This window comes from Bos indicus, chromosome 11 (assembly GCF_029378745.1).
Source record: "Bos indicus isolate NIAB-ARS_2022 breed Sahiwal x Tharparkar chromosome 11, NIAB-ARS_B.indTharparkar_mat_pri_1.0, whole genome shotgun sequence".
NCBI lineage: Eukaryota > Metazoa > Chordata > Mammalia > Artiodactyla > Bovidae > Bos > Bos indicus.
In genome coordinates, this window is record NC_091770.1 from 9,723,986 (window position 1) to 9,736,938 (window position 12,953).

The window sequence follows — 12,953 nt, forward strand, 5'->3', positions numbered from 1 at the left end:
TAGGTTGCTCAGTCATGTTCAACTCTTTGCGACCCCATGAACTATAGCATGCTAGGTTTCCCTGTCCATCACCAACTCCCAGAGCTTGCTCAAACTCATGTCCATCGAGTCGGTGATGCCATCCAACTATCTCATCCTCTGTCATCCCCTTCTCCTCCTGCCTTCAATCTTTCCCAGCATCAGGGTCTTTTCCAATGAGTCAGTTCTTTGCAGCAGGTGGCCGAAGTATTGCAGTTTCAGTTTTAGCATCAGTTCTTCCAATGAATACTCAGGACTGATTTCCTTTAGGATTGACTGGTTGTAACTCCCTGCAGTCCAAGAGACTCTCAAGAGTCTCCTCCAACACCACAGTTCAAAAGCATCAATTCTTCGGCGCTCAGCTTTCTTTATAGTCCAACTCTCACATCCATACACGACTACTGGAAAAATCGTAGCTTTGACTAGACGGACCCTTGTTGACAAAGTAATGTCTCTGCTTTTTAATATGCTGTCTAGGTGGGTCATAGGTTTTTTTCTAAGGAGCAAGTGTCTTTTAATTTGATGGCTGCAGTCACCATCTGCAGTGATTTTGGAACCCAAGAAAATAAAGTCTCTCACTGTTTCTATCGTTTCCCCATCTATTTGCCAGGAAGTGATGGGACTGGATGCCATGATCTTAGTTTTCTGAATGTTGAGTTTTAAGCCAACTTTTTCACTCTCATCTTTTTTCTCCAACTTTTTTACTGCTCACCTAAACTGGGAGACTGAACAACAGACTAGTTCCAAACAGGAAAAGGAGTACGGCAAGGCTGTATATTGTCACCCTGCTTATTTAACTTATATGCAGAGTACATCATGAGAAACGCTGGGCTGGAAGAAGCACAAGCTGGAATCAAGATTGCTGAGAGAAATATCAATAACCTCAGATCTGCAGATGACACCACCCTTATGGCAGAAAGTGAAGAGGAACTAAAAAGCCTCTTGATGAAAGGGAAAGTGGAGAGAGAAAAAGTTGGCTTAAAGCTCAACATTCAGAAAACGAAGCTCATGGCATCTCGTCCCATCACTTCATGGGAAACAGTGGAAACAGTGTCAGACTTTATTTTTCCGGGCTCCAAAATCACTGCAGATGATGATTGCAGCCATGAACTTAAAAGACGCTTACTCCTTGGAAGGAAAGTCATGACCAACATAGATAGCATATTCAAAAGCAGAGACATTACTTTGCCAACAAAGGTCCATCTAGTCAAGGCTATGGTTTTTCCAGTGGTCATGTATGGATGTGAGAGTTGGACTGTAAAGAAGGCTGAGTGCCGAAGAATTGATGCTTTTGAACTGTGGTGTTGGAGAAGACTCTTGAGAGTCCCCTGGACTGCAAGGAGATCCAACCAGTCCATTCTAAAGGAGATCGGTCCTGGGTGTTCATTGGAAGGACTGATGCTAAAGCCGAAACTCCAGTACTTTGGCCATCTCATGCGAAGAGTTGACTCACTGGAAAAGACTCTGATGCTGGGAGGGATTGGGGGCAGGAGGAGAAGGGGACGACAGAGGATGAGATGGCTGGATGGCATCACCGACTCGATGGACATGAGTTTGGGTAAACTCGGGGAGTTGGTGATGGACAGGGAGGCCTGGCGTGCTGCGATTCATGGGGTCGCAAAGAGTCGGACACGACTGAGCAACTGAACTGAACTTAACTGAACTGAAATTCCAGCTTCTGCAACTGCTGAGTTAAGGCCTGACTCAATTCTGCCCCCACTGGTAATTTAGAGGAAATACACCCAAGTGTCCCTGAGGCACTTCACTGGCTGAAAGGTGCAGTGCAAGTGCAGACAATCTCACAATAAAGAACTTTTTACATTGTTGTGCTTAATCATCACAACTTCCTAAAGCGGAGAAACTTGAGGTTTATGATTCTTGTTTTACAAATAAAAAAAAAAGGTTGGTGGTCCAAAGAAGCCAGTGACTTGCTCAGGGTCCTGTGGTTAATAAAGCACAAAACAGAGATTAGAACTCATTTCTACGTATCCTGGGTAATTCTCTTTACAATCTGGGACTAAACGGACACTCCCCATTCCAGACCAGTAAGTTTCCAGTCCTAGCTTTCATCCTGTGGCTTGAGGGGGGGTAAACTTGTGGACCTAGGTTCCATCCTCTGAACAAGGAGTGAGTAAATTTAGAAGTCCTGGGGCAATACTTTACCCAACTGAGAAGGCCATCCCTGAATTAATAACCCTCCAGCTTAAAGGAAATCAACCCTCAATATTCATCAAAAGGCGGGCTGCTGAACCTGAAGCTCCAACACCTTTGGCCACCTGATGCAGAGTCAACTCATCAGAAAGACCCTGATGCTGGGAAAGTCTAAAGGCAAAAGAAGCAGTGGCAGAGAATGAGACGGTAAGATAGCATCACCAATTCGTGCATGCTTAGTTGTTCAGTCGTGTCCAACTCTGCTACCCCATGGACTGTAGCCCATGAGGTTACAACCAGGCTTCTCTGTCCATGGAATTTTCCAGGCAAGAATACTGGAGCAGGTTACCATTTCCTCCTCCAGGGGGTCTTCCCGACTCAGGTAATTTAGAGGAATTACCTAAATTTAGAGAGATTACACATCTTCTGCATCTCCCGCATTGGCAGGCAGATTCTTTACCACTGAGCCACCTGGGAAGCCCCAGTATCACCAATTTAATGGACACGAATTTCAGCAAACTCCGGAAGACAGTGAAGGACAGAGGAGTCTGGCATCCTGCAGTTGCAGAGTCGGACACGACTTGGGTGACTGAACAACAGCAAGCTTTGAATTCTAGGACTTGCCAAGAAATGACAGTCTTCCACAAGGGTTAACTCACTTCTCGGGCAAATAAGCCCAAAGCTAAGGTCCTACCTCTGACACAACTAAACCAGCTGCCGTCTGCTCCCTACTCCAGTTTGAGGCTAGGAAACTTCATGTTATATTGGAATTCATCTGCCACGGCTCTGAAAACACTGTGATGGCAACCCACCATCATCCTCTCCTTCGCTCTCACGATCAACCAGAAAGAGAGTATGAGCAGGTCGTCCCACAGAAAGATAATGTCAAAACATTTTCCCCAAAATGTGTTCCTACTAAGACAGAAATTTCAAGCATGTAATTGAGCAACGTTCCGTCTTTGACTCACAGATCTGGACACCCTCTACCCCCGCCCACCCCTTCGTCTCAAATCCTAGCTGAGGCCCAGGGCAGGAGCCAATCCCGCAATCTCGAGCATTTCAGAAACTTAATTCTCCCCCAGAGAGCGCCTGGGGCCCTGGCTAGCCCCACCCCCACTCCATACCCAGAGGCACAGAGAGCGAGGCTCCCCGGAGAGGCAGGAGGCTTGTCTTACGTAAAAGACCTGGCCCGAAAAAGAGCTCGGATTTGGGGGCACTGCTGAGAGAGAAAGTGGGCAGACTGGTCGAGGCCTACAACTGAAAAAGGCTCCAGAACGACAAAAATCCCCAGGAAGACGGCAAAGGAACGAGGGGGTTGTGGAGTTGGTCCTCTTGGAGAAACTTTTGGGAACACCAAAAGTAATATCCAAAGTCCGCCCCCCATTTGGAGGCGGGACCGGAGGTGGGGTACTCGAGGAGGGGCAGTCCGGAGCCCGATGCTGGGTATGAGGGGAGGAGGGGGCGTACGTCCCTAGCGGAGCCTCGGTTCCGGGCGCCTCAGTTCCGGAAAAGGGGCGCGGCGGGCGAAGTTCCTCTGCCCGTTTCCCAGCTTTTTCCCGTGTGGTCTTTTCCCACGAGGCCGTGAGGAACGCTAGAGGGAATCGTAACGCCGAAATGCCGTCTTTAGCCCTGGAGGAGCCCAGGCAGCCGAGTCTTCTCCCCCAACCCCGCCACGATTCTCCCCACGTGCTCCGGCCGGAACACAGACTGCGAAAGGGGGGTTCCTCCCACGTGGAACCAGCAGTCACAGACTACGTGCAGGGTGGCCCGCCCCTCCAGGGGCGGGGGTTGGGGGGAAGCGGGAGCGCGAGTGCGCTCGGGATAGCAGAGAGGGAGAGGCGCGCGGTGCACGAGCCCCGGAGCCTCGCAGGCGCGCACACGCCTGCCGGTGCCTAGCGGACGTGGCTCCTCCAGCCCAGGGCTTTTCCCCGCCGTCCTGATATTTTCCGCGTCTGCGGCCCAGAATGGGGAGAGAGCGGGTCCCCGTACGGTCTAAGAGAAGATTCCTAGTCGGCCGGGACCCCGGAGAGAGAGCCACGGACAAAGTAAGGTTCTCAGAGGCGAGCCAGCCGCCCCTCCCGCGCTTACTTACCTTCTGCACTTGGTCGTGGTTGAGCTCCGTAAAGAAGTAGGCGAGCAGGTGTGAGGCAATCATCCTGCCAACTCCCGACGGAACAGAGTTGGGAAACCGAGGCCGGAGCGCGTGCGGGGTAGGAGAGCGGCGCGGTCGGACCGCTTTGTACCTGGACTTGGCGGCCCGGCCGGGATTGGTGAGTCCGGGAGGCACACAAAGAAAGCACACGATGGCGCGCCCGGCTGGAGGGTTTCGGGTCTCTAAAAACAGGTTTTGGTAGTCCCAACTGCTGAACGGAGACCAAGAGTCACTCCCGGCGACGTGTTGGGATGTCCCACTGTCAAAGTACTAACTTCAGCCACAAGATCACTAAGGCTCAACTTGAGAAAGAATCGAAGTGCGGCTTCACTAGGGCGACCGGACCTCTCGGCCTCATTCGTGGGCTGCGCTCGCCCGCGGATCTTCTCGGCTAGGTGTCACGGCGGTGCTAGCGGCGGCCTGGGACTCCTGTGCCGGAGTTTCGTGCAACAATGTGGCTTATTGAGGGATTGCCGGCTCGCGGGCCGCCGGGTCAGTGACGCGCGCACGCCCATTGGCTGCGCGGGGAGGGTGTGTGCGCCTAGGGGCCGCCCGCCGCCGCGGCGCAGCCAGTCGGAGCTTACGGCCCGCGGGCGCGGCCGCTCAGACACGGAGTGGGCAAGCTGAAGGGGCGCGCCTGGGGCGGGGGGCGGGGCCAGGAGCCGAGGATGAGACGTGTGGTCCGTGGCAAGAGGCTGCGGCAGAAAGGCGCATGAGCCAACGCCGCGTCAGGCTCAGCTATGGGTGGGGGGGTGCATGATCACAGACCCGGAGTGTGGGGTGACTGGAAAGACGGGTCAGCGGACCTGCACACGCCCTGGGCGGGGAGAGAGACACTGTCTGGCATCTCGGGGTCATGTGAGGGGCCCCTGCTACTGGGTCACATTTCTGAAGCATCTTAGTTTTCACCTACTGGCGTCCGCGCAGTTCTGACGCAAAGTTAGCCGCCACAACTACTGCTTTACTTTATGCCAAGCTTCAGAAAACTGAATGAATGTGAGTTTTACTAACTTGGTTTTACAGATGAGGATACAGAGCCCTTAAGAAACTTGCCCAAGATCACACAGTTAGTGAGTGGCAGATAAGGGAAGGAACCCACTTCCCTCTCTGATTTTGAGGCCCTATTCTTTTCCCTATTAGTTATCCCATCCTGCCATTCTAAGAGCCAGGAAGTGGAAAGCAGAAAAGAACTTTTGTCTGCAACTGTGGGACTGATGCGTGAGTGAAACTGGGTGGTAAGTGTGTAACCAAATGACCCTGGCCATGTGTGGAGTGGGGTGGCTTAGGGATTCTGAGACAAATAGGAGCCACAGCTAATGTCCAGCATCAAACTTTTTTTCCTTTTTCTAGAAATTTTATTGAAATATATTTGATTTACCATGTTGTGTAGATTTCTGCTGTATGGCAGTGATGCTGTTATACATGTATATTCTTTTTCCTGTTCTTTTCCATTATGCTTTATCACAAGATAGTGAATACAGTTCCCTGTGTTACACAGTTGGACTTCATTGTTTATCCATACTATATATAACAGTCTGCATCTGCTAATCCTGAACTCCCAATACTTCCCTCCCCTTGCCCTCCTGCTTAGCAACCACAAGTCTATTCTTTGTATCTGTGAGTCTGTTTCTGTTTCATTTGTGTCATATTTTAGCTTCCACATATAAGTGATATTATATGGTATTTGTGATATTATATGGTATTGATCTTTCTCTCTCTCTCTTTCTCTACTTATTTCACTTAGTATGATAATCTCTAGGTCTATCCATGTTACTGCAAATAGCATTATTTCATTCTTTTTATGACTGAGTAATCCATTATATATACATACCATGTCTTCTTTACCCATTCATTTGTAGATGGGTGTTTAAATTGTTTCCATGTTTGAGCTATTGTAAATAGGGGTGTGTGTATCTTTTCGAACCACAATTTTGTCTGGGTATGTGCCCAGGAGTGGGACTGCTGGCTCATATGCTGGCACCAGACTTTGATTCACGATAGAAGCCGGCAAGAGTGACTGCAGCCTATGGGAGATCCGTGATTGTGGAGAACAGCAAGCCTGAGGTTGGAAAGATCACAGAGGAGGGAAGATGAGGGTTTGCAGTGTTCTGCTGAGGAGTTCGTACTTCTCTTATAAACAGGGGAGTACTATCTGCAATCTATAATAATAATAAAACAGAAGTATTAAACTCTCATTCTTGGGAAATAAACAAACTTATATACAAATTTCTGTATGCAAATATACAGAAAAAACAAAAACATCGATGATCTAGCCTCTCAGCAAAACTTCTCAGAAGCTATGTACTCTTGCCAACTACACATTCTCACCCTTCCCTCCCTATACTCCAGTCAGGCTTAGGTCCAAAACTGTTTTGGTCATAGTCACCACGATGATGTACATATTGTCAAATCCTCTGTTCCTATCTCTTTTTTTTTTTTATCATTTAAAATGTTTTATTGACATGTATTTGATTTATGGGCTTCCCTGGTGGCTCTATGGTAAAGAATCTGCCTGCCAATGCAGGAGACATGGATTCAATCCCTGGGTCAGGAAGATCCTCTGGAGAAGGAAATGGCAACCCTCTCCAGTATTCTTGCTGGGAAGTCCCATGGACAGTGGAGCCTGGTGGGTCCATGGGGTCACAATGAGCTGGCTATAACTTAGCAACTAAACAACTGCAGCACAATAGATTTACAGTGTCATGTTCATTTCCAATGTACAGCACAGTGGCTCTATATGTATATGTATATGCTGCTGCTGCTGCTGCTAAGTCGCTTCAGTCATGTCCAACTCTGTGCAACCCTGCAGACAGCAGCCCACTAGGCTCCCCCGTTCCGGGGATTCTCCAGGCAAGAACACTGGAGTGGGTTGCCATTTCCTTCTCCAATGCATGAAAGTGAAAAGTCAAAGTGAAGTCGCTCAGTCGTGTCGGACTCTTAGCAACCCCATGGACTGCAGCCTACCAGGCTCCTCCATCCATGAGATTTTCCAGGCAAGAGTACTGGAGTGGGTTGCCATTGCCTTCTCCCTATATGTATATAGATATACATATATATCTATAAAACTGTGTATATATTCAATTATATATATATATATATATGTATATTTTTCAGATTCTTTGATAGGTTATTCCAAAATATGGAGTATTTGGAATACTGTGCCATACAGTAGGTCCTTGTTGGTTATCCATTCCTATCTCTTTTATACCCTTGTCTTACTCCATCTCTCAGGGATGTTGGGCACAACTGACCAAATCCCTCATCTGGACACACCTTCCTCTGCTGAGCCAGGGAAGCTCTACCTTTCTGGTTTCCCTCAAACCTCACTCCAGGTTCCTTAGCCCCTGTTTTCTCTACTGGTAAATGCTGGCATATTCAAGGGCTGTCCTTCACCCTCTTCTCTGATCTAGTTACACTCTCTCCCTGGTGTTCCCTGCCAGCCCCATGACTATTATATCATTTACGTGCTGATGACTCACAAATGTAGATCCGCAGCGAGGACCTCTCCCGGAGTTCCAGACTAATTTCTCCAACTGCCATTTGTCATCTCCCACTGAAGTGACTAGCATCTCTCATCTAACATGTCCAAAGCCGAACTCAACTTGTCTTTTCAAATCTCTTCCTCTCCCAGTTGTCTCAGCATATTGCATCATCATCCACCATTCCTTCCTACTACTCACCTTCATCTCCAGCCAGTCTGTCAGCGAGCAGTCAATCTGACCCATACCCAAGCCACCAGCAACTCAGCCAGAGCCAATATCATGCTTTCCTGCCTTGCTCCCTGCTCCCATTCATGCCTATCTCCACCCAATCCCTATAGTCAGTTCTTCACTCAGGGGCCAAAGTGACCTATAAAGTACAAACCATTCTATGTACTATGAACCACAAGAAGGCAGGATCTATACCTGTGTTGTTTCCTCATTTCCACAGGGCCTAGAATGGTGCCTGTCACATGGTAGGCATGTAATAAATATTTGTTTGATTAATGAATACAAAAAATTTAGAGATAACCATTGTCCACATTTTGTATAACAATTCACACACCCAACATCTCTCACCGGACTACAATAGTCTCATAACTGGGTTTCCCTCTTTAGATATAGAAACGCCACAGATAAATAGGTTTAGCTATCCAACAGAGATTCTTAGAGACGTGATGTGATCTTATTGGCTTTTTTAGAGCAATAATTGCTCTCCGTGTGGATACAGGGGAAGGAGGTCAGAGACCAGAGACAGAAGGAGGCTAAAGCTGTAAGATAGTATCAGGACGTGAACCAAGGTAAAGGTAGGTTAGGGAGTCAGGCAATAGGGTTAGGTGTTTTAAAGTCTGAGGTGGTATTGATGGCTTTGGCTAGGAGTGGGAGATGAAGAGGAGGATACCTGCTGCCTAGAAATACTGTCTAGAAATACTGTCCAGTAGTACAGTCTTACAAAACCTTTTGGCCCCAGGCAGGTGGGACCACACCCAGTCAGTCAGTTTGTTCAGTTGCTCAGTCGAGTCCGACTCTTTGCACCCCCATGGACTGCAGCACACCAGGCTTCCCTGCCCATCAACAACTCCCAGAGCTTGCTCAAACTCATGTCCATCGAGTTGGTGATGCCATCCAACCATCTCATCCTCTGTCGTCCCCTTCTCCTCCTGCCTTCAATCTTTCCCAGCATCAGGGTCTTTTCCAGTGGGTCAGTTCTTCCCATCAGGTGGCCAAAGTATTGCAGTTTCAGCTTCAGCATCAGTCCTTCCAAGGAATATTAGGGCTGATTTCCTTTAAGATGGACTAGTTGTAACTCCTTGCAGTCCAAGAGACTCTCAAGAGTCTTCTCCAACACCACAGTTCAAAAGCATCAATTCTTCGGCACTCAGTTTTCTTTATAGTCCAACTCTCACATCCGTACATGACCACTGGAAAAACCGTCACTTTGACTAGACAGATCTTTGTTGGCAAAGTAATGTCTCTGCTTTTTAATATGCTGTCTAGGTTGGTCATAGCTTTTCTTCCAAGGAGCTAGCGTCTCTAATTTCATGGCTGCAGTCACCATCTGCCCAGTAGGTCATGTCATCTATGATTCTTTCTCCACACGGTAATTGTAGAGCCTCTTCCCCACTCCCCTCTTTCGAACCATTTTATGTGGACCAGATAACAGTCACAAGGTACTTCAAGTGCCTGTTATCTCACAAAGCTCCCAATGCTGGGAGGTGGTTGGAGTGGGTATTGGTACAAGCCCCTGCACGTACATGACAAAATAAAGAGTATTGCTCACTCAAGGCCAGGAATTACATCTTCGACTTTTCTGGCTCCAAACTCTACACCTGGGATTTATTATTTATTGATCCTCAGAGCCCCCACACACACACAAACACACACAAACGTTGAGGAGTCATGACACGTCCACGTAATTTACATTCCATAACCCAAAGAGAAATCAATCAGCAAATACGTTTTAACAAACCTTGCTTTGTTCAGGATAGTCTGTTCAGTGCTGTGAGAAATACAAAAGAAAAACAAAATGTGTTTCTTACCTCTGAGGGATTAACTGTTCAATCAAAGATATAAAAGCATTATTACAGAATGGAAAAGTCTATCACTAAGAGCAAAATGGGCTTCCCTCACAGCTCAGTTGGTACAGAATCCACCTGCAATGCAGCAGACCCCGGTTTGATTCCTGGGTTGGGAAGATCCGTTAGAGAAGGGATAGGCTACCTACTCCAGTATTCTTGGGCTTCCCTTGTGGTTCAGCTGGTAAAGAATCTGCCTGCAATGCGGGAAACCTGGATTCAATCCCTGGGTCAGGAAGATTACCCTGGAGAAGGGAAAGGCTACCCACTCCAGTATTCTGGCTTGGAGAATTTAATGGACTGTATGGTCCATGGGGTTGCAAAGAGTCGGACATGACTGAGTGACCTTCACTTTCACTTTCAAGAGCAAAACATGTGTGTGTTTATTATGTGATGGAGTTTTGGAGGAGGAAGAGACAGAGCCACAGGCCAAAGTCAGCCAAGGCATGTCTGATAGATTCAATGCCAGCTTTTACACAAAGCTGCCTCTTGCCTCACACAGGGCTGACCTGAGCCTGACCATTAGGCTTCAGGGAGCTGCCCTGGGAAGAAGCCACTTTGGCAAGAGGCTACTCTATTTGCCAAATATTCCTTTTACTAGTGGGGATTTATCAAGTTTGCAACACATTGTAAGTGATGGGATTACTTAGAGAATTTTAAGACTGAGAGCGGGCCTGCCCTGAAGATAAATGTTTAGGACCACCTGCATTGTGTTGTCTTTAATGTTGGGCCCTAGTGATATGCATAAATGTCTTATGTTTCATAGTTCAATTGTAACATATGAATTTGAGAGATCGAGGAAAAGAGTCATTTAAAAGCAGTTACAATTTAAAAATTGAAGCCACAGGGTACACAATAATCTAATTTTATCTGTCACAGTTGCAAACTGAACACCATCAAGCTAACTTAAGCAGAAGAAGAGTTTATTGAAGAATCTGTGGCCCCTTTCAGGATCTTCAGGAGGACCAGAGAATCAAATTCAGAGACTAGCCAGCTAAGCATATGTTATATGCTTATACCATCAAACTCTACTGGTGAATATGCTATTACTGTGGCTACCGGGCTCAGGCCTCTTTGCCCAGCACCTGATGTTGAGCACAGGGTTTTACAGCTGGTATATGCCACAGCCACCTTTGATGATTAGCTATCTGTCAGCATCCTTGCTAGAAGGAATTCTGCATGGCACCCCTTTCTTTATGGTATTTGCCTCTGAACTGACGTCTTACAACTGATTGCCAGAACCTGAGCCACATACTAATGCCCTAGATTCAAGGGAAGCTGGGGAAACAGGCCCACAGGGTCAGGAGTCACAACTTGGAGAAGTCCTAAATTAAGAAGGGTGTTCAAAGGGGCTGGGCAGGCCCAAAGCTTGGCAACACATTCACCACACCCAATAGCCACTAAATGTGCAGCATTCCAAAGTTTAAAACAATCTACAGATTCCATGCAATCCCTATCAAACGCCTATCAAACAAATGGCATTTCTCACAGAAATAGAATGAAAAATTCTAAAATTTTCTAAAATTCTAAAACTATGGAAACGCAAAAGACCTTAAGTAACCAAAGTGATCCTGAGAAAGAACAAAACTGGAGGTATCACACTCCCTGATTTCAAACTGTACCACAAGCTACATCAGTCCTCAAAATAGTATGGTACTGGAACAGAAATAGAACATAGATCAATGGAATAGAATAGAGAGCCCAGACATAAACCCATGAGGTGGCCAAAGTATTGGAGTTTCAGCTTTAGCATCAGTCCTTCCAGTGAACACCCAGGACTGATCTCCTTTAGGATGGACTGGTTGGATCTCCTTGCAATCCAAGGGACTCTCAAGAGTCTTCTCTAGCACCACAGTTCAAAAGCATCAATTTTTCGGCGCTCAGCTTTCTTCATAGTCCAACTCTCACATCCATACATGGCCACTGGAAAAAACCATAGCTTTGACTAGACGGACCTTTGTTGGAGAAGTACTGTCTCTGCTTTTTAATACGCTGTCTAGGTTGGTCATAACTTTCCTTCCAAGGAGTAAGCGTCTTTTAAGTTCATGGCTGCAGTCACCATCTGCAGTGATTTTGGAGCCCAGAAAAATAAAGTCTGACACTATTTCCACTGTTTCCCCATCTATTTCCCATGAAGTGATGGAACCAGATGCCATGATCTTAGTTTTCTGAATGTTGAGCTTTAAGCCAACTTTTTCACTCTCCTCTTTCACTTTCATCAAGAGGCTCTTTAGTTCCTCTTCACTTTTTGCCATAAAGGTGGTGTCATCTGCATATCTGAGGTTATTGATATTTCTCCTTGCAATCTTGATTCCAGCTTGTGCTTCTTCCAGTCCAGCATTTCTCATGATGTACTCTGCATATAAGTTAAATAAGCAGGGTGACAATATACAGCCTTGACGAACTCCTTTTCCTATTTGGAACCAGTCTGTTGTTCCATGTCCAGTTCTAACTGTTGCTTCCTGACCTGCATATAGGTTTCTCAAGAGGCAGGTCAAGTGGTCTGGTATTCCCATCTCTTTCAGAATTTTCCACAGTTTATTGTGATCCACATAGTCAAAGGCTTTGGCATAGTCAATAAAGCAGACATAGATGTTTTTCTGGAACTCTCTTGCTTTTTTGATAATCCAGAGGATGTTGGCAATTTGATCTCTGGTCCCTCTGCCTTTTCTAAAACCAGCTTGAACATCAAGAAGTTCACAGTTCATGTATTGCTGGAGTCTGGCTTGGAGAATTTTGAGCATTACTAGCCTGTGAGATGAGTGCAATTGTGTGGTAGTTTGAGCATTCTTTGGCATTGCCTTTCTTTGGGATTGGAATGAAAACTGACCTTTTCCAGTCCTGTGGCCTCTGCTGAGTTTTCCAAATTTGCTGGCGTGCCAGCTGCAACGAACCGCACAGAAGCGTGGCCGAGAGGAGCTACCCCTCGCCCAAGGTCAGGGTCAGCGACCGAGAGTGCCAGGCTTCGACGGCACAGGAGCGGCCTAGAGGAGCTACCACACACCCAAGGTCAGGGGCGGCGGCCGAGAGGAGCTACTCCACGTTCAAGGTCAGAAAGGGCGGCCATGAGGAGATACC

The 12,953-nt window shown here is 47.2% G+C and overlaps 1 protein-coding gene and 1 long non-coding RNA gene across 2 annotated transcripts in view; one reads left to right on the forward strand and one right to left on the reverse strand.

The window, feature by feature from the left end:
* The window catches only part of HK2 (hexokinase 2), a 69,374-nt gene extending 64,620 nt beyond the window's left edge, over nt 1–4,754 (reverse strand). Inside the window, exon 1 of the mRNA XM_019969859.2 lies at nt 4,262–4,754. Coding sequence (XP_019825418.2) covers nt 4,262–4,324 — 63 coding nt within the window. The 5' untranslated portion in view covers nt 4,325–4,754. The remainder of the gene's footprint in view (nt 1–4,261) is intronic.
* A 72-nt stretch (nt 4,755–4,826) lies between these two features.
* Nucleotides 4,827–12,953, forward strand: part of LOC139185726 (uncharacterized) — a 58,267-nt gene continuing 50,140 nt past the window's right edge. Inside the window, exon 1 of the long non-coding RNA XR_011569206.1 lies at nt 4,827–5,556. This is a non-coding gene — a long non-coding RNA (uncharacterized lncRNA). The remainder of the gene's footprint in view (nt 5,557–12,953) is intronic.